The sequence below is a fragment of the Armigeres subalbatus genome, chromosome 3 (genome assembly GCF_024139115.2).
Source record: "Armigeres subalbatus isolate Guangzhou_Male chromosome 3, GZ_Asu_2, whole genome shotgun sequence".
In the NCBI taxonomy this organism is placed as follows: Eukaryota; Metazoa; Arthropoda; class Insecta; order Diptera; family Culicidae; genus Armigeres; species Armigeres subalbatus.
In genome coordinates, this window is record NC_085141.1 from 122,761,113 (window position 1) to 122,781,506 (window position 20,394).

At 39.7% G+C, this 20,394-nt stretch overlaps 3 protein-coding genes across 4 annotated transcripts in view; 2 read left to right on the forward strand and 1 right to left on the reverse strand.

The window, feature by feature from the left end:
• The first annotated feature begins 1,428 nt into the window (after window positions 1-1,428).
• On the forward strand, window positions 1,429-17,430 carry LOC134227124 (cullin-5). Its single transcript, XM_062708406.1, has 6 exons — window positions 1,429-2,082; window positions 14,549-14,878; window positions 14,943-15,994; window positions 16,060-16,180; window positions 16,268-16,951; window positions 17,015-17,430. The coding sequence occupies exons 1-6, from the start codon at window positions 2,074-2,076 to the stop codon at window positions 17,150-17,152; spliced, it is 2,334 nt and encodes a 777-aa protein (XP_062564390.1). The 5' UTR covers window positions 1,429-2,073; the 3' UTR covers window positions 17,153-17,430.
• LOC134227125 (uncharacterized) overlaps window positions 17,422-20,394 on the reverse strand; it is a 197,099-nt gene continuing 194,126 nt past the window's right edge. The window contains exons 2-3 of one of the 2 annotated variants that reach the window (XM_062708409.1): window positions 18,109-18,226; window positions 17,422-18,052 (exon numbers count right to left, since the gene is read on the reverse strand). In XM_062708409.1, the coding sequence (XP_062564393.1) occupies window positions 17,446-18,052; window positions 18,109-18,203 (702 nt within the window). In that variant the 5' untranslated portion in view covers window positions 18,204-18,226 and the 3' untranslated portion in view covers window positions 17,422-17,445. Of the gene's footprint in view, window positions 18,053-18,108; window positions 18,311-20,394 lie in introns of those variants that run through there. The other variant, XM_062708408.1, reaches the window with a different exon arrangement.
• LOC134226345 (COMM domain-containing protein 2) lies at window positions 19,459-20,389 on the forward strand. The gene is made up of 3 exons (XM_062707063.1): window positions 19,459-19,638; window positions 19,709-19,786; window positions 19,857-20,389. The coding sequence occupies exons 1-3, from the start codon at window positions 19,572-19,574 to the stop codon at window positions 20,372-20,374; spliced, it is 663 nt and encodes a 220-aa protein (XP_062563047.1). The 5' UTR covers window positions 19,459-19,571; the 3' UTR covers window positions 20,375-20,389.

The window sequence follows — 20,394 nt, forward strand, 5'->3', positions numbered from 1 at the left end:
GATGCGTTCTAGTCACGACGTAGTTGCGACAAAAGGAAACGGGAGAAAACTCGATTGTCGCGAGAGCTCACTTCGGTTTTCAACTGGAAGTACAATATTGGAATTGCTGGGTAGCACCAACCATTCCTATGACCTCCTGATTCATATATATATATATATATATATATATATATATATATATATATATATATATATATATATATATATATATATATATATATAGGGTAAAGTGACCAATAGTGGACCCCCAACCAATAGTGGACCCTCCAGCCAGTTTTGCACTATTACTGCACAATGTCAACATTTTGCTATGAAATTCTATAGGGAAAACCTACCGTACAGTCCTATGATGTGATTACATGCATTGGAAATGCTATGGAAAGTCAAATTAGATGATTTTTTACAATTCTATAAAAAATAAACACGAGAGTGTCCATTATAGGAATATTTTGGGGGGTCCATAATAGGGAAGAAGAACGTCCCGAAACGGGACATGAAAATCAAATGAAGTGTCGACTATAGGGAAGCAATTTCTTATTATGGACCCCCAGGGGGTCTACTATAGGACTAATTCAGTTAGACTTTAATATGTTAATTTCAACGAATAACGTCGTGTATTTGGGTGTTTTATGTATATATCGTAAAGAAGGGATGCAGAGCTTGTTGTTAGATATCCAACAGAGTTAATATGTTGAAAATGTTTAGGCCTTATGACAGGAAGATCAAAATTCCGCTACTAGGGGGTCCACTATTGGGCATTTTACCCTATATAAAAGAACATATATGGATGCTCGAACAAAATTGCGTTAAAAACGTGTGTAAAGATAATAGAGGTAATAAACTATAGAGGAAGATTGTCGCTGTCGTCTAGAGGAAGATTGTCGCTGTCGTCATTGGCGAAACATCTTTTGCTGGCGAGGATAGGGCGCTGAATGTCAACAAAGGAAAAATCAGTACGCTTTGACAGTTAGGTACCCAACATGTTTGGGAACGAAAACAAAAAGAACCGCAGCGACAATCGTCCTCTATAGTTTATTACCTCTATTGTAAAGATTCAAATCGCATCTCAGCGCCGCCAACGCAGACTGCCCGACATACAAGCTCAATCTCACTAAGCGATGGCGTATATGGTGCTACCACCGAGGGGCAGCTCAGAATGAACACAAATGTAAAACACGGCAAATTTTCATCATATTTATCAGCACACTAGCACCGCACAGCGGGGGCATAACGACATACTTCAAAATGACCAGTGCAAATTAAGCTTTACACAACTGAACTGATGCACGAACGAAGGTGAACGTCTGTTCTCTGTGGGAATATGTTCCAAAGGTTCAAAATCCATAAACATAATCCACACAATACAAGTTGAACCTTACCGCATCTTTAGTTATCTTGGTCGCTTGTCAGTTCAGCGAGCTGAGCTGTCAGGCAAGCCAACTGTCACATGAATTTTAGAAAGTTTTTTCGAAAAATAATCCTGCGGCAAACACAGTGTTCAGGCAAAATTATTACATATTCATTGTGAATCGGCTAGTTATCCGTTTTGTTGGTTCGCAGTGATGCATTTGTACATAGTTTAGTGATTACGCATTAGAACTGGTTCTATATGATTCGTATCATGCGAGTACCTGCTGCTTGCAAAATCCAGAAAATCGTAATCGGTTTCTAGCGCTTCGTCAAATAAACACTGAAAATTGTCTGCGGCTACGACAGCATTCTGCTCCACGGCCCCTGTCCCTTTGCCGTTTTCATCAGGAGGAGCAGAAGAAAAATCCCTTTATTGGATCGACATCTCATAATTCGATCAAGAGGAATATTGAAGCAACATATAAGTCGGACCCCAGTCCGCGGTGTCTCGATTATGCGTCTCTGCAAATAAAAGCTGTATATCGGATTGGAGATATTGAATCTCGACGACGCGGTAGAAAGAAAAAATCTTAAGGAAGTAGCGACCGGTCAACAAAGACAACTTGGCCCTGCGGTGTGGATTTAGGTGTGAAACGTTGAATAACTAGAAGGCGCACGTCACTGCTGAGCGAAAGGCGATAACAAGCGGACGAAGAAATAATCATGCTGAAGGTATGTAAATATTATGCTGACCTTCGTTAGGCCACTGTACGAGTGGCCATGAGAAAGGCCTTGATTTGCCTTGAGTGCTGTATTGTTCATGTTAAGTTTAAAGCACTATTCGTCATGACTTTTTTTTTAGAAATATATTTATATTTTAAACGAGACACCAATATAACTAATCAATTTAACAACAATAATATCATCATTCGTTATAAGACGAGTTACTTCTTTTTCTTCTATGGGCACTTGGCCTACTTTTCAACTTATTATTCTATTAGCATTTTCTGTTATTAATTGAAAGGTTTTCTATGCCTGCTATTGCATGAGGGTATGTATCTTATGTGGCAAGTACAATGGATACACTATGCCCAGGGAGTCGGGAATGTTTCCCACCCGATAACATTCTAGACCGGACTGCGAATCGAACTCGCCATGTCCGGATTGGCAATCCTACGCCTTTGTTCGCAGTGCTGAGTTGCCCTAGTTGGATTGAGAATACGAGAGTTTCGTGTTTGTTATGCTTTTTAGAAGCTGGCTCAAATCGCTACCTACTCTTTGGGGTGGTGTGCTGGTACTGTTGAATTTCACAGAATTGTTCCTCGGGGCCAGTCTCATACTTTTCCTGACCTCCAAGTCCTGCAGCTGTATTGGTAGAGTGCACTCTAAGGTCTGGTGAAATTCTCCGAACTTTACGTATTTCGCAACTAGGTTGCAATTCGTCATACAGTGGCCCTATTGTCGACACCGGCAGCACTGGATAGTGCCTTTATTTATTGTAAGTTCTACAGTCTGACGGCTTATTTTGAAAACTGCAGCATATACCGTGACCTGCTGTAATTCCGCGTATTGCCAAATACCCTGAATTTTATCCAATTTGAACAATATAGAGGTACTGTCTGTCATACACACCACATTATTTGGTGGAATGCACAAATGTATAGCAGAAAATGTTGACAAATAATTATTGTGGATATTTGTGACGAAAACTGAGCGCAAAAAATAATTGTGATAATGTATGGCTCGACCACTCAAAATTATTCATCCGCATAGCAAAACGCATAAAATTATGGTTATATTTCCAAGTCTTGTAACTCATTTTTTTAATGATATTCGCTTCTAATATCTCATTGAGCCTATTTTTACAGCTATTAAATATGAGCTGGGTATTGATATGGTATTTAAAGTTCTTCAGAAAAAATATTTGAAGCTCTTTTTAGTGATATGTATTCCATCGTCTAAGATGGATTTTAAATTCTTGTTTATGCACTTTTATGTATCAAAACAATTGTCGCGGTATTAGATTAGGCCATCTTTTTTGCCAGTAGTGCCTAATACCGTGAAGTAGATACTCAGAAAAATAAAACGTAACTAACACATTGGATACATAGACGACTAGACAGTATCGTATAGTTATTGAAACAACAGAAACTTCTGTTGGAATACTTGAAGATGATATACAATATACATCTAATGAATACACAAAACGTCTTCATTGTGTCGTTCAGCATATAAGAATACGTTATCATTTCATTAAATATTTTTCCTGTATAGTTTCCTTTAGAAAAGTAGAGTATTATTCATCTGAATACAAATTGTCAGACAACTTCCCAAGGAAATGATTCATTTTCCAGTAGGTATCTGTGTAAAATTGTAATTTTATATGATGTTTTTTTAGTATGGCCTATTTAATAGTTCAATTGAAATTTGTATATGATTCAATTATTTAGTTCATCATTCGAGCTCGTTTGATATGGCACGATATTAGGCAATTTTCTGCGCGGTACTTGGAATCGTCTTTGGATGTTCGCGGTATTAAGTACATTTAGTACAAGTCAAATGTCGAACACTATTTTCTTTATTTTTTATGAGTTGAAGTACAAAACATATTTTTCCCTTCAAATGTATTTAATATTGATAAAAGCAACATAATTTTCATGAGGGATTGTTGCAAATAAAATTTTATATAATATAGCCAATGTATTGTGGACACTAGGGTGGCTCAAAAAAAACTTTTTCAAATTTTTTGATGGGCCGCCCTCTTATTCGGTTCTATTTGATGCCCTGATGCTTTGGACAAAATTTCAGCCAGATCGGTCAACGTTTGGGCAGTGCTAAACTCGTTGGAAGTTTATATGGAAAAATGTATGCAGAAACATCCAAAAACTGTGATTTGCAGTTGGACGGCACAATTTACGATCAAGAACCATGATACTCATTTAGTTCTTGTAAAATAAAATACAGAATATTATGCTGAAAACCGCGAGAAGATTAGAGTTTATTACGCAAAGATATTAGCATTTTACTGGAGGGTTGTAGGGGTGAATTTATTTCTTTTCAAAGGTAAAAGAAACGAAATTTGCTCAAACCCCACTGCAGAGAAATGCTAATAACTTAGCCGGGCAAACTCAAATCTTCTCGCGGTTTTCTGCATAACATTCTGTATTAAATTCTCCAAGATCTGAATGAGTATCATAGTTCTTCATCGTAAGTTGTGTAGTCCAGCTGCAATTTACTGTTTTTGGATGTTTCTGCATACATTTTTCCATATAAACTTCCAACAAGTTTAGCACCGCCCAAACGTTGACCGATTTGGCTGAAATTTTGTCCAGAGCATCGGGGCATCAAATAGAACCGAATAAGAGAGCGGCCCATCAAAAAAATTGAACAAAGTTTTTCCCATACTAATTTGAGCCACCCTAGTGGACACGTTCTTAACCCCACGGTAATAGGGGATGTCACGATGTCACATAATTGCCGTGTTTCGATGTAGACAGGTCTGATATTGATTGGGCGTATGAACCAGATTATGCAATCTTTTACGTCATTTCTTTCACCGAAAGCATCGGCAGCTCATAGAGAACAATTTTCATCGAATTTTGTCACTAGTTTCGTGCGTGTATCGAATAATTTTCACACTCAATCAAATGGCGCCAACGCGTCAATGGGGGGAAGCCAATTAACGCAACTACAGCATCATCAACTGGAACAAACATACTAGACTAGCCCATAAGACTACGCGCAGCAGCTGGAAGTGGCACTTCCAATGGAAGACTAGGCGTAGCTTCGCTTGAAGATGGCTGGAGAGATATTCGATCCGCTATCGGCAGCACCGTATTCGATCCGCCATTGGCAGCACCGGAACCGCAGCACTAGGAACGGTACTCAAGAAAAGACGCATAGTTTGAACTACGCAAGACACTCCAATCGATTAAAGTTCGCCGCCGTATCAAGCTGACTATATACAAAACGCTCATTAGACCGGTAGTCCTCTACGGACATGAGACCTGATCGATGCTCGTGGAGGACCAACACGCACTTGAAGTTTTCAAAGGCCTGCGTAACATATATGGCGGACGGTACGTGATGGAGACGAATGAACCACAAGATGCACACTCCGCAAATTGGACGACTACGGTGAGCCGGACCTGTAACCAGAATGTCGGGCAGTAATCCGATGAAAATGGTTCTACTCAACGATCCGACAACCACAAGAAGGCGAGGTGTGCAGCGAGCAGTACTGCAAATAATCGTAATCATCATAAGACAGAGAGCAAAGCGCCTTTTTCTATTTCAGGTGACCAAATGAAAAAATCGTGAGCTCTTTGATCAATTTCGCATGAAAGGCAGTCTTGAAAGGATGTTGTGCTTTATATTAAAATTAAAAGATATGTAAACATCGCGTGACATCTCTCATTGAAAATGAGAAATTCCAATATGTACTGGGTGCAAGACGACTTGCGGACCCCTGAAATTGGAGAACGACTTTTATGTACATCAAAGACCACTCTGGCTGTAGTCTGAGTAAATGTGTATACGGGGTCGTACACTAATTACGTAAGCACCTCCCCCCAGGATGGGTCTGCCATTTTCTTACGTTCCATATAAATAAAAAAAAAGATTTGTTTGGGAAAAATCTTACATGGGGGAGGGATGGGGTTGAAAAACCCAGCAAAAATGCTTACGTAATTAGTGTACGGCCAGATCCTTTTAGAATTTTTTTTTTAAATAATTATTTTTTGTCGAAACTGAGTTCGACGGGACTATTACAAGGTAAACGACGCAACTAATATTGAGGACTATATAATGCTTTTTCAAGCAAACAAAGAGAACTTCTCGATTCAATGTAGGTACGGTTATCAATGACTCCTCCGTCAATGAATCTTACATCTCGGCTCTGGATAACTTTTCGGTTTGCTTTCAGAACATGTACCACGGCTTCTGTACCAAAAATTCTAACATGCGATAAATTCGGTTTCTTTCCGCTCCAAAGTTTTTCTGGTGTGACTTCATGCCCTCGTGTTAGAGTCCAAAAGATATACTGCCGTCGACACAGATTCTACCCAGAAAGGTTTTTTCAGTCTTTCATCAAATTGCTCAGCTAGTCCAGTCTATTCCGGAGTATAACTGCAGGGCTGTTAGCGAGTCACTTTTTAGTGACTTTCAATCTAGTCACTAAAAAGTCACTATTTGCATCAAATAGTCACTAAAGTCACAATTTATTTCCGCACCGCTAATTGTGGAAAAGATCAGAAGTTAACTTGTACAACCAATTCAAATGTAAATCTGTTAACAATATATAAAATTTAAATATACACTAAAATGCACCGAGTTTATTGTAAGAATCGGCAGATTACTTGTGATTCTGGTCAATTATAATCTTTTCTTCATGAATGGGATTTGTTAAACTGTGAAGTGGTGATCTCGTGTACAGAGTACAGAATTGAGGAGTATTGGAATCAGTTCTTTTTTTTTTCATTTAACCAAAAGCGGTTAGCCAAAACATCCTCCGGTGATTAAAACATTAAAAACAGATAGAGCTGCATCACATGACAACGCCAATGTCGAGCTAGGATCTTCTACGTCAAAAAGAATTATGAGCGATAAGGACGTCGATGACGAAAAAGTACATTACGGTGGTTTATCGTTTATGATTGTTTAATCCGCCGTGCGATCCTTCGCGATCCAATAATAGTATTGAAAAAGGAAGTGAGAAGAAGGATAGGTCAGAAGCTAGATATTCAGGCACAGGCCAGACTAGACGGCGTTTCAACTGTGCGTAAAAACAGACTTTACAAAAGCGAGCGGTGAACTAAGGCAGGAAATTGTTTAAAAAAATGTTTGATTATAGGCTTCTTTACAAACAATATACTTAGTATATGAGAAAGGCAAAAAACTAGAAAGTGACGCTGCACTTCTCAATTTATGCGGAATTTTATTGGAATTTGGGAGTTAGGAGCTATGGCTAATAAATGCATTGGGTTGACAATGTGATCGAAATAAATCGAATGGAAACGAGAGTTTCTGTTCTTTTCCACTTAGAACAGATTGCTAGAATAATTAGTGGAAGGTTTACAAGAAAATTGAAGCAGTATGGAATCGGTTTCCAGTTCCAGCGATTAGCTGAAACATGAGAAGTATAGGGAGAGATACAAAGTAGGAGAATTAAACGGCCCTGCGTTTGAAGAAGGATAGGTAGCCATATGACCAGACCAGACCATGACCAGAACAATTACCTACTCTAGTTCTGAAAGATCTTTTTGAATCGAGCCTCCCAAATAACTTCATTAGTATCCCGTTTTGGAAATTACAGTTTACTAGAAATTCGATATTTCTAATGTATTCTAATGTATTGGAGCTTCAAAACTTTCCTAGGTGCCATATCGAGTTTAAAATCTTAAAACTGTATTCAAATTTGTTATTAAATTACTTTGCTACTGGAGAAATGTGTACATAATTTTGATTTCTCTAAGTTTTATAAACAATGGGTGCTACTAAAAAAACTTTGAGTCCAAATAATTCTCTGTCTAAGAATTATCAATTCTCGGGTACTTATTCAAAAGGATGTATGTGATTTTGTAAACAAAGATTCTAACGTCGATTTGTCCAATCTGATGGCGCTCCCACGCAAACCGACACCACTAACAGGTAGCTGAAGGCTTCCCCTTCCTGTATGTGGTGATGGTCGGGAGTGCTATCAGATTGGACAAATCGACGTTTGAATCTTTGTTTACAAAATCACATACGTCCTTTTGAATAAGTACCCGAGAATTAGATCCAAGGATGTTAACGATCATTCAGTAATTTGCGTTCGATCATTTAGTAGTTTGACAATAACACATTCCAGAAGCTGAATTTCAAAATATGTTGTATGGTGGACTTCTAGTGCGAAGGTTTTTCTACAACTTTGCCTAATGGTTCGTAATTAGAATTCAACTAATAACGGAGTTAGAGCGCTAGTTACAGTAACTCAAACTAAATGATTGGAATTTTGTTATCATTTAGTCTAAGTTACTAACTCCGTTACTAGTGGAATTCAAACAACGAACCATTAGGCAGAGTTGTAGAAAAACCTTCGCACTAAAAGTCCACCATACAACATAATTTGAAATTCAGCTTCTGGAATGTGTTATTGTCAAACTACTAAATGATCGAACGCAAATTACTGAATGATCGTTAACATCCTTGATTAGATCATTTTATATCATTCTGTCATTTTACATACAATCTGAAGTTTTACGGAATATGCTGTAGAACTTGCTGATCGATGTTTAAATTATAAACATAATTTTGTGTAACAAATTGTAACCAAATTCTTGTGTAGATACCTTTACCAGATGTGTTACGAAATAAAATTTACCATAGTCACTTTGCTAACCTTCCGCAATATCCGCAATAAAATCAAGAGTGTTTTCCCATCGCACATACGCAACAATCATTACCAGCCTTTTCCACAATATCACCACTTGCATTAAGGAATGTATACCATGCTTCATTGTTGACTTAAAGATCAGATTTTCTCTTCCGACAGCGTGGCTTTAGAATGCTTTTGTCAATAGTTTCAATACTCATCTCATCCTTGTTGGCCGCAACAATATTACCGCTTGAAGGTTTCCAATTTATCAAGAGTACCTTACCCGGGTAGAAACCGTGATATTGATACAAAACATGATATTAACTTGTTTCAGGGTGACCGCTCTAGTCGGCAGAATAAATTCCCGGTTTTCCCGGTTTTCCCGGTAGGCTGTTCAAAAATTTCCCGGAAATTTTTAAAAGTGTCTGATAGGGCTTTGATTATGTAAAACAATGTATTTCAACCGTCTAAGACGAGTTATTAGTACTCTCCATTTAATTCCACTACGTTTGCAAAGCACAGAAAACAGTATGAAGTAACACTTGACAAAGACAAAGACAGGTCGAAATTCACAATGCATCAAAATAATTTATGCTTATTTTGAAATTCGAGTTGAAAATCCAGTTTCCGAAAAATTGGTATACCTCGAATTTATTGATTTTTTCAAGTTTTTTTTATTGACACACATAAAAGTAATCCTAATGTATCAACGCAGATACAAACACATCCATGGAATTCGAAATATTTACAAAAACATTAAAGTTATTTTGATTGAAAATTTTTATCGTTGTTTCTGAACATTTTCAGATTTCAAGCTGTGCCTGTATTGCGCGAAACCGTTGACCTAGGGAGAAATTATTTAAAAAATTACAATTGATGAGCCATTAAAAAAATTACATAAAGAATGTTCATATGTCTAATGTTTTCTTTACTTTCTCGTACTGAAACTAACGATCTAACAGTCTTTTGCTGTGAAAGGGAAGCTAAGACATTATTTCCAGTAAACCTTTCTTCTAAAAAGGGTAGGAAATGATTTGCGATTCAAATCTGTACAATGCAAACGTTTCCCCTAAAACTTATTCCATTTTCTGATAAAGAAAGGCTTATTCTGTTAGATACATATCGTTATTTTCTCAGATAATGCTCGCTTCAGAGTGAAAATACTCCAAAGTATTTTCAGTGCGCGTGCTCCTGCGGCTATGGCGTGTTTTTTTGACAGATTAATATGACATTTTTAATATTCAAATATCCCTCTATTAGTTGCACTTAATGAATTAAGAATATATAATCGTTTATAATCGAAATTTTGGACAAAATTTAGGACAACATTGTTCGCCTCCCAACGCGACAAACGCTTAAAAAAACTGGTTTGTAGATGCTTTTTTCGAGTGGGTAATTCTCATAATTCATTTCAAATATACAGCCTCAAATTCAAGTGTTTTAAAGTTATAATCAGATCGGCTGTATTATAAAATTATACTTACTCTTATTTCAAACTAGTTAATATCATGTTTTGTTATCAATATCACGATTTACTGTTAATGTGCAATTTCCGCTTCCCGGGTAGGGGTCGCACACTAATTACGTAAGTTTTTTTGTGGGCTTCTGTTCAACAACCTTCTAGAGGTCTTCCAATCGAGTCGACCAGTTCTCCTGTCCATACAATCGTATATCGAGATATCATATCTATTTTGTGTGCTTTTGGAATTCTAATCCCGTAAACCAAGATTTTTTTGAGAAAAGTCCTTAATTTTTTGTTTTATAACAAAAATATACTTCATTTCCTATAGGGACACGGCAGGTATTTTCGTCCATCGTCGTATGGGCCAAAACTTATGAAAGCAACGTCCATTTGCTAGAACTACACTTTAGCAGAACGTTTATCCTAAACTTACGATTCGGTACGGATGAGTTCGGCAAAAAAATGTCTCTTTTATTGGTTTTCGAGACTATGACGAAAGACGAAAATACCTGCCGTAAGCCTACCACACCGTGGGAAATTTCAATGATTCTACCACCGACAAACCGACGGGCCTCTCTGATTCCAAAATTGGCAAAAAAAATTACAATAGTTTTACTCCGAGTGTAGTAACTCGTTCTGTCATTACTGGCATTAACGTTCTTTTGATAGAAAAAGCCAAGAAAAAGAAAAAGCAAAATGCACGCAATCCACCAGCTGGTGGACGTAAACATTATATGCACGTTTCAAACAATCTACACAGCGATGAAGATAAAAATAACCAAGTAATAGAAAATCTTTTTCGATGCTTAAATCGACATTTAAGTCTTTACGATAATTACACACATTTTTGAAAATCGAATGTTTTTCATTTGGCTAACGAATCCTATCATAAAACTCTTGATATTTATAATATCGAATATTGATTATTATGTGGAAGCTGATGAAATAAATTAAAGAGTGCATGACCAAATTTGCCCGCACATTTGTGAGAGCTGTTGTGTAAACCATCGCACAGATGGAGCTAGGTAATGAAAGGAGAGTAATTGCCAAGAAATTTCAAGAACTGTATATGGGAAGGCACGTCGGTTTGTCGGTGATTCTACTTTTTCTCTCGATGACAGCTGGTGGTCTTCTCTTCCCTTTGAGAGCAAAACTATCGCACTTGTATCAGGCCTGGTAGCGAGTCACTTTTTAGTGACTTGGTCACTATTTTGAGTCTAGTCACTAAAAAGTCACTATTTGCATCCAAAAGTCACTAAAGTCACTATTTTTCGGAAAATGGTCACTAAAGTCACTATTTTTGCATTGCCTGTTGTAAAAAAGTTCAAAATAAAAACTTTAGTAGGGGAAATTCCGGCTTTGGCAGGTTTTGTTCTATTATTGTCAAGCGGGTTTATGTTGATCAAATTTTATGAAATTCGGCCACAGTATTTTTTGATATGCAATGAATGTTTAGACCAAATTTGAGCATAATTTGTTATATAAAACCCCCCTGACAATAATAGAACAAAACCTGCCAAAGCCGTCATTTCCCCTACCTATTATTATCAGCTTACTCAGATGTGAATCTGGTAGCAATATATTAAATTTGAGAAATATGCACCAAAGAAGTTCCAAGTGTGTTGTGAAAATCGTGAGTTTATTTCCGATTCATGTCAACTATGATCTTCACGAATGGAATTTGTTAAAATGCGAAAGACTAACCTCAAGTAAAAAGTACAGAATTGAAGAGTATGGAAATCAGAACCACGTCTGTTGGTAATCGTTGATACCATCCGGTGACAAAGACAGTGAACAGCCTCAGTTTCATCACATGACAAAGAATATTTTTGATGTTTCGCAGCGTCAGGGAGAATAATGAGCGATAAGGGCGTCGATGATGGTTGTTAAGGTCACTCCTGAAAGAATCCAAGTTTCAAAGTGGTCGCGTTTTCGGGGGATGCGGAAGCGACGCACAACTGTCAGCAAAGCTGAATCAACAAAAATGACAGTTGTCCGCCGCCTCCATAGTGGTGTGCCCCCGAAAACGCGAGCACTTTGAAACTTAGATGCTGTCAGGAGTGACCTTAAATCCGTTTATGATTGTTAAATCAGCCTTGCGACCCTTCGAGATGAAGTCTCAATTTAAAAAATGTAGAGCAAGTTATGTCAGAAGTAATTCTAGCACAAGCCACTAGATTCAAAACTTTTTGATTGAAATTATTTCAGAAATATTACATTTTTATAAAAAGGTTTCGTTTATTAACAATTAAGAATAGATACCCAAAAAACTCGAGATTACCGAGATGTTATCCGCGAGGTGAAAGGCGTATTGCAGCTGCAAATAGGGCTTATTACGGACTTCGTAACCAGCTTAAGTCCCGTAGTCTGCAAACGAAAACAAAACTCGCGCTGTATACTACTCTGATTCTTCCGGTGGCTTTATACGGCCATGAGACATGGACGTTAAAGGAGGCTGATCGGAGAGCTCTCGGAGTGTTTGAGCGTAAGGTGCTGTGGACAATATTCGGCGGTAAACAGGAGAACGGTATCTGGCGGCGTCGCATGAATCACGAATTGTACCAGGTGTATAAAGGGGTGGATATTATTAAGCTTATACAGCACGGCAGACTACGGTGGGCTGGTCACGTTGTTCGTATGCCGGAAGAACGTCAAGCGAAGATAATATTTAGTAGAGAACCCGGAAGAGGCCGCAGGCTTCGTGGAAGGCCGCGTACACGATGGCTTTTTGCAGTTGAAGAGGACCTGAGGGCGCTCAATGTTCAGGGCGACTGGAAGCGATTGGCCCAGGATCGAGTCCAGTGGAGAAGGATACTCCATTCGGCGTAGGTTCATCGAAGAGCTGTAGCCCATCAAATAAGTAATAAGAGACCATCGTTTTATTGGATTTTTAAACTTTTCCTCAGAATACCAAGTCGAGAACAAACTCTCGAAAACTTCATTTAAATTTATTGTTATACCATTGTTTAATAACAGGTAAAATCGTATTTTTAAATTTCTTCATTATTTTAATTATTTTATATTTCTCAAACAAATGGTCCTGCCAAAGATTTATAAGCTTTGTGAGTCCAAATAGTTCACCGTCAAGGAATCAAATAGATCATTTTATATGATTCTTTGGCTGTTACATAGAAAACTACGAGCTTATGTTGAACAACAAATGTTGTTGTAATTATCAACATAATTTTGAAACACAATTTGTAGTTCACTACCGTTCCCGTGACGCTGGGTAGATTCCTTCTTATGGTATGTTACTTAATATGAGGTACCATGGCCACATTCCCAAGTAACCAATAAAGCTCTATATTTCGCCAAATCAGCCATATAGTGCTATCTTAATGTTAATGTTTTTGAACAGTCGTATAGTGGCCGTAATATAGTGCTTATGGTTACTTGGGTTGCTAGCTCCTGACTGATCCAAGGAATACCATCCTCAACTTCGTGGTACTTATGAGAGTTGGTACTCTTGGTACTCTTACATTCATCCTCTCCCTCCTTATGATGTGGATGGGCGTATCCAATAGCAGTAATCCTCATGCTTTTGTTGCGTTTTGAAAATGAAACACTAGTAATCTACGAATTATAGCTCTATACCCGGTTCAAAACTTCACTTCATTTCATTTGGTCACTTTTTCTGCAACTGAAAGTCACTATTTGGTCACTTTTTCGTCATCGGTGGTCACTAAAGTCACTATTTTGAACGGTATTCATCGCTACCAGCCTTGTTGTATATACAGGTTGAAAAAAAAAACTGATTCGGATAGGCGGCCCTCACCGATGAGGTTTGATGAAACGCTTTGTTTACGCTCATTTTTCATGTTGGGGACCGTATGTTTTTCCAACAGCTGTGTAAAACAAGTTGAAATGCATAATCAGAACCGGTGCCCCCCGCAGTTGAGGCTTATTGAAAGAAATTTATCATGGGTTGTAGCCCCCGAATCAGTTCATTATCGTAACAGCTACCGAAAAACGTCTCTCACGGTATGCTACCTATCGCATGGGTATAAGTGAGAGATTCTCTCATTCTCCTTTGGATTCAAACCCTGGAATTAAGGATAATGGACAAGCTCTTATTATGCTAGACAAAGTAAGTAAGGCTTTGCAAAAACAAAAATTCTAAAAATTGAGACAAATCGGCTAAGCGCAACACACTGCATAGGTATTAGAATGACAGAATGGGTAAAAGTTTCCTCACGGGGAAAGTCTTTTTCTGTTTTAATTAAATTAGCGAATTGTTATCGATTTGCCTTTCATTTTTCATTTGTTTCGCCAAACAGTTTTACTTAATGAGCTCTGAGAAGGTTACTCGTCTTCAAATTCAGTTTTCTTTATTCAGTTTTTTTATTAGATGTCATTCTAATTTCTGGTTTCTTCTATTCCAGAACAACCAGACGTCTTTCGAGGAGAAATGGCCCCAAATGCGACCGATAGTGCTAAACCTTCTCAAGCAGGAACCGGTCACACATTCCGAATGGCAGGAGCTATTCTATGCAGTGCACCTGGTGTGCCTATGGGACGACAAGGGACCGCTAAAGATACATGACTGCCTGCAAGAGGACATTGTGACGTTCATTAAGCAGGCCCAAAGTCGGGTGCTGGCGCAACGTGAGGAGCAGGCTCTACTGAAGGCATACATCGTTGAATGGAGGAAATTTTTCACCCAGAGCAGCTATTTGCCACTGCCGTTTTGGCAATTGGAAAATGCTTTACAGGTGGGTCTGCAGCGTGATTGCGATATCACTCAAATGCCATATCATTTCCATTTTTATCTTGTAGGGCAAAAGTCAGTCATCCGGGCACAACTCGAGTAGCAGTTCCTCGAAAAAATCAAACCATTCGGACGATAGTATCGTGCGGAAGCTGATGCTGGACCTGTGGAATCAGAGCATTTTCATGAACATAAAACATCGCCTGCAGGATTCGGCCATGAAGCTGGTGCATGCTGAGCGAAACGGCGAAGCGTTTGATTCACAATTGGTGATCGGCGTTCGCGAAAGCTACGTTAATCTTTGTTCCAACACGGAAGATAAATTGGAAATCTATCGGGAGAACTTCGAAGCAGCGTATTTGCAAGCCACGTCGGCATTTTACCGATTGAAAGCCAGTGAGCAGCTACAGGCAGACGGGGTAAAGAGCTTCATGGAATATGCCGATGCAAAGCTTCGGGAGGAGGAAGCACGTGCTGAACGCTACTTGGAACCAGGCAGCATAACCGCTCTGGCGCAATGTTGCGTTACAGTGCTGATTGGCGATCATTTACCAACGTTACTTGCGGAATGTCCTCCCTTGATAGAAGGCCGAGAAACAGAACGATTGCAGCTAATGTTTCGCTTGCTGGATCGAGTGGCCGGTGGGGTCGATCCCATGCTTCGCGATCTGGAAAATCACATTGTGCAGGCAGGTTTGGCAGATATGGTAGCCGCGGCCGATGTCATAACCCAGGATTCGGAAAAGTACGTTGAAAGACTGCTAGAATTATTTCGCCGTTTCAGTAATTTGGTTAAGGAAGCCTTCAACGATGATCCCCGGTTTCTGACGGCACGTGACAAGGCATTCAAGACGGTGGTCAATGATATTACGGTATTCAAGCTGGAACTGCCGACTTCGGCTACGGCAATGGCACGCGGTATCAAGTCGGCAACTCCCGAATCAAAATGTCCGGAGTTGTTGGCCAACTACTGTGATATGCTGCTACGGAGGACACCTTTCAGCAAGCGGCTCACCACCGAGGAAATCGAATCTCGCCTGAAGGACGTACTGTTGGTGCTCAAATACATAAGCAATAAGGACGTTTTCATGCGCTATCACAAGGCGCATCTGACTAGAAGGTAGGTTTGCGGTTTCCGGTAGATAAATATTAGAACAGTAATATTGTTTCGTTTCTATTATTTAGACTGATCCTCGATTCAAGTGCGGATAGTGAGAAAGAGGAAGACATGGTAGAATGGCTACGGGAGGTCGGCATGCCGGCTGACTACGTCAATAAACTAGCTAGGATGTTCCAGGATATAAAGGTCAGTATGAACGTATGCGACGTACTATTGTTACTTTTGACAGAAATTTAATTGTTTTAAATAAATAATTTGATCCTCTTATCGCAGGTTAGTGAAGATTTGAATACACAATTCCGCTCCCAAACGACACGACACGATGCCATCAACATAAAAATCTTAAACGCCGGAGCTTGGGCGCGTGGCTCCGAACGGGTATCCGTCAGTTTACCGCTCGAGCTCGAAGACTACATTCCCGAGGTGGAGGAATTCTACAAGAAGAAACATTCCGGTCGAAAGCTGCTTTGGTATCATCACATGAGCAACGGAACCATCACCTTCGCGAACAACTCCGGACGGTTCGATCTGGATGTAACCACCTTCCAGATGGCGGTGCTATTTGCCTGGAATCAACGCCCGAACGACAAAGTTTCCTACGAAAACCTGCGCCTGGCAACGGAGCTTCCCGATCCGGAACTGCGCCGGACACTTTGGTCTTTGGTTGCATTCCCAAAGCTAAAGCGACAGTTGCTTTCGTATGATCCGGTGGTGGCTAATCCAAAGGATTTCGTCGAGAACACCCTCTTCTGGGTGAATCAGGAATTCGCGCTGATCAAAAACGGAAAGCCACAGCGGCGAGGAAAGGTCAATCTGGTCGGGCGGTTACAATTGAGCACTGAACGATCCCAACAGGAAGACAATCAATCAATTGTGCAGCTGCGGATACTTCGCACACAGGAGGCCATCATAAAGATCATGAAGATGCGAAAACGACTGAGCAACGCTGCATTGCAGGTACGTATCAACATATTAGCTAAAATAAGTTTCTTGGTATTGAACCGTATCATTGACTTTCAGGCCGAGTTAGTGGATATCCTCAAAAATATGTTCCTACCGTCAAAGAAAATGATCAAGGAACAGCTCGAGTGGCTGATAGAGCACAAGTACATGCGACGGGACGACGACGATATCAACACATTCATCTATATGGCTTAGATACATTGGATGGACTCAACTGGGAATTCATCAATTTAATTCATACCAACTTATCTTCAGAACCATGCTCTCGTGCATGCAGTGGCAGATGGTGCTGGAGAACACAAAATAAATGTGGTTCAGATGCTCCTGTGAAGAGCATTGGAAGCAGTCCTACCAAGACAATTCCTCCTCGCTGGTAATCAAATCTGAACCAACTATGACATTGTTTAATTGTTGAACCTTTGTCCAGGGAGGAGATATTATGCTTGCAAAATAAACCGATAGGATTTTAAGAATCTCAGCTTATTTATTCACAAATACAAATTCGAACCAACCTTGAATTTCAGCTGATAGGAATCGTCGCAATCGATTGACAATGATTTCAACAATCCAAGGATTGGTTTGGCCGAAACAGAGTCCAGTACACACGAATCCAAAAAGCACACATAAACGGATGCCTTCTGATCTTTGAACTTCCTGTAACTCAGGGCCCCGCCAGCCAGTCCCGTGATAACATTGGGTGCCTCGAGTTTTTGAATTTTGCTCAGCTGCCCATTTATGCTTCTTATGAAGCATACCTGCTCCGAATCGTTGCCCGTCGTTCCCTTGTGCATCACCGACGGTTGGAACGAAATGGCAATCACTTCCTCGGCCTTGTCCAGCCAATTGGCCAATTTCTCTGTCGCCCTCCCGAATGCGTTCAAATCCTGTTCCTCCGAAACGCAAACCAGCAAGCCCTTCTCTACGACGTAGTAAACGCTAATTGTTCCGCTGTTGAGCTGACAAATGGGCGATCTTCCTTTCAGCACAGCGGTGCCAGCAAAAGCGGAAATCCTCGGCCCCTCCAGTATCAACAGGTGTTTGATACTGGCCGGTTGTTGCTCAACGTTATCCTCGTTCAACCATTCCCATTCGAGGCTGAAATTTAGGCTCCACGGAAATTAATTTGGTTGGTAAAAATAAAAATTACTTACGGCTGAAGGGGTGTTAGATTTTCTTCTCCCTCATCGTAGTCATCCCAGAAGGCACGGGTTGATGGTTCTACGATTTCTCCAAAATTGAGACTCATTTTATGTAAATCTCCGTTAAATTGGTTAAATTTCGATCGAAATGAAATTAAAACCGGTGTAAAAATGAAAGCAACAAAATTTGTGCAAGTCGCTTTGTTTGACATACGCTACATAGAGATCCTGTTTTCAGAGATATGCGGAAGTGACCATCTTGAGAAAAGATATTTCAAGCTCTATCTGGAATAAGGGCGAATGTCACAAGAGAGGATTCTCTTCGTCAACTTCCCCTCTTTTAAATAAAAGTGACAAGCAGTAGAAAACAATGCGAACTTGCATTATGAGGTGATAAACTACAAAGAAATCCTCTGCTTGTCACTTTTATTCAAATGAGGGGAAGTTGACGAAGAGAATTCTCCCTTGCGACATTCGCTCTTTACCAGATAGAGCTTGATTTAGATTGTCGCTTCGGTTCTCTTTGTTCTGCTGTCCGGAACATGTTGGGTACCAAGCTGTCAAATCGTATACGATCCATATATGGATTTTCCTTCTTTGACATTTAGCACCCCTATCCTCGCCAGCAAAAGATGTTCCGGACAGCGACAATCTTTATCTGGTAACTAAAATATCTTTTATCTTGAGCTATATTATCGAGCATTAACAACAGAAAAACATTATGAAAGCTTTTGATTGCAGTACTCAAATTAATTCATGAATAATAACATTATTTTAAGTCTTCTTCTTAAGTCCTTTTGAAAAGTTAAGCAAATGGAATAAAATCTCCCAGACCTAAGCGATTTCATCGCCGCGACGGCGACAACTGATCGCCGCGATTCTATCGTTGAGTCACTGCAGGCAAGTTCTATACGCTTTCATACCAACGGCGACAAAATCGCTGTCGCCAAGCGATAGAATCGCGTCGCGACTGTCGCGTCGCGTGTGTTTGGGGGAACCTTAATAAGAAAGTTTTTTTGTTGCTATGATTATATATAACAGATTAGGGAAGATCCATAAAGTACGTCACGCAAAAATTGGAGATTTTCAACCCCCCCTCCCCCTTCGTCACGTTTTTTGTAACAAACCCCCAAAATTTTTGTATGGATCGTCACGCTGCTCAGAACCCCCCCTCCCCCTAGAGGCGTGACGTACTTTGTGGACGGCCCCTTATAACCTTACATTTAAATAGAAAATCACAAAATTAAAAACCTAAAAAAGTAAGACGTGGTAAAACAATGTTAAATATTGATTTCTACATCATAGTAAAAAAACACGTCTCAATACAAATCTGTCGATGTTTAATTTAAACAAACAATGCTCTTTTCAGTGCAGAAAAATTCAAAGCTCTATTATATGTATAGGATGTTTTCAAATGTTGAGCCTGTGAATGTTTTTTTTGCGAAAGTGTTTTAAATAAATAAATTTAGTGCATTATGGCTCACCTGATTAAACAGGGACAAGACAAACACCTCAAATTCGTTTTAGGTCAACCCGAGGAAGGTGAGAGCCATTTCGTTCGACTAAAATTGTCGAATTATAGCTACATTATCAATATTTCCTTTACACACAGTGCTCATCGAGTTTTGTAAATTGGCCATCGAATACATTAGCAATGGCATAAACGAGAAAAAATGTTCCGTGGCTGCAAGTAAGCAAAACATTCGAATCGCTATCAACATGTTACAACTTCGTAGTTTCACTCTGGTTCATCGTTGCAGAAAAATTGGATACGACATTCGACACTATCAAGTCCTGCGTTGAAGCGCTTGTATGTCTTCTAATCGATTGCACCAAGCTGCACATCACCGAAGAACAGTTCCAAACGCTCAGTACCCTCCAGTTCACCGATGGCCAGATCGCTATCCTGTGGCAGTTCATCAGCAGCAAGAGGAACCTGGTGGAGAACATCTTAAAACATTCCCCGGACAGTGAGTTGCACTTTCGGGATCTGGAATGGCGACTAGAAGCGAAGGTGGCCTCCAGATCGTTAAACAAGCAAGCCACACCCATCATTGCTATGAAGCTGCATCTGGACAGCGAGGTGGTCAACGAACATAAGGAGTGTCTCCAGTCATCCGAGTTGGTCGAACCGGACGAACGTAGCGCCACTCGGAAAGAAGTCCTGCTGCAAACCGACCCAACTAGTTTGGTCCATTTGATACAAGTCTTAGAGCAAGCTCTGATTGATTCCAAAACTCACCGTGTCAGAAATTTCGTAAAATCTTTTCAGAAATAAATTCAAGACAGAAAATGGGC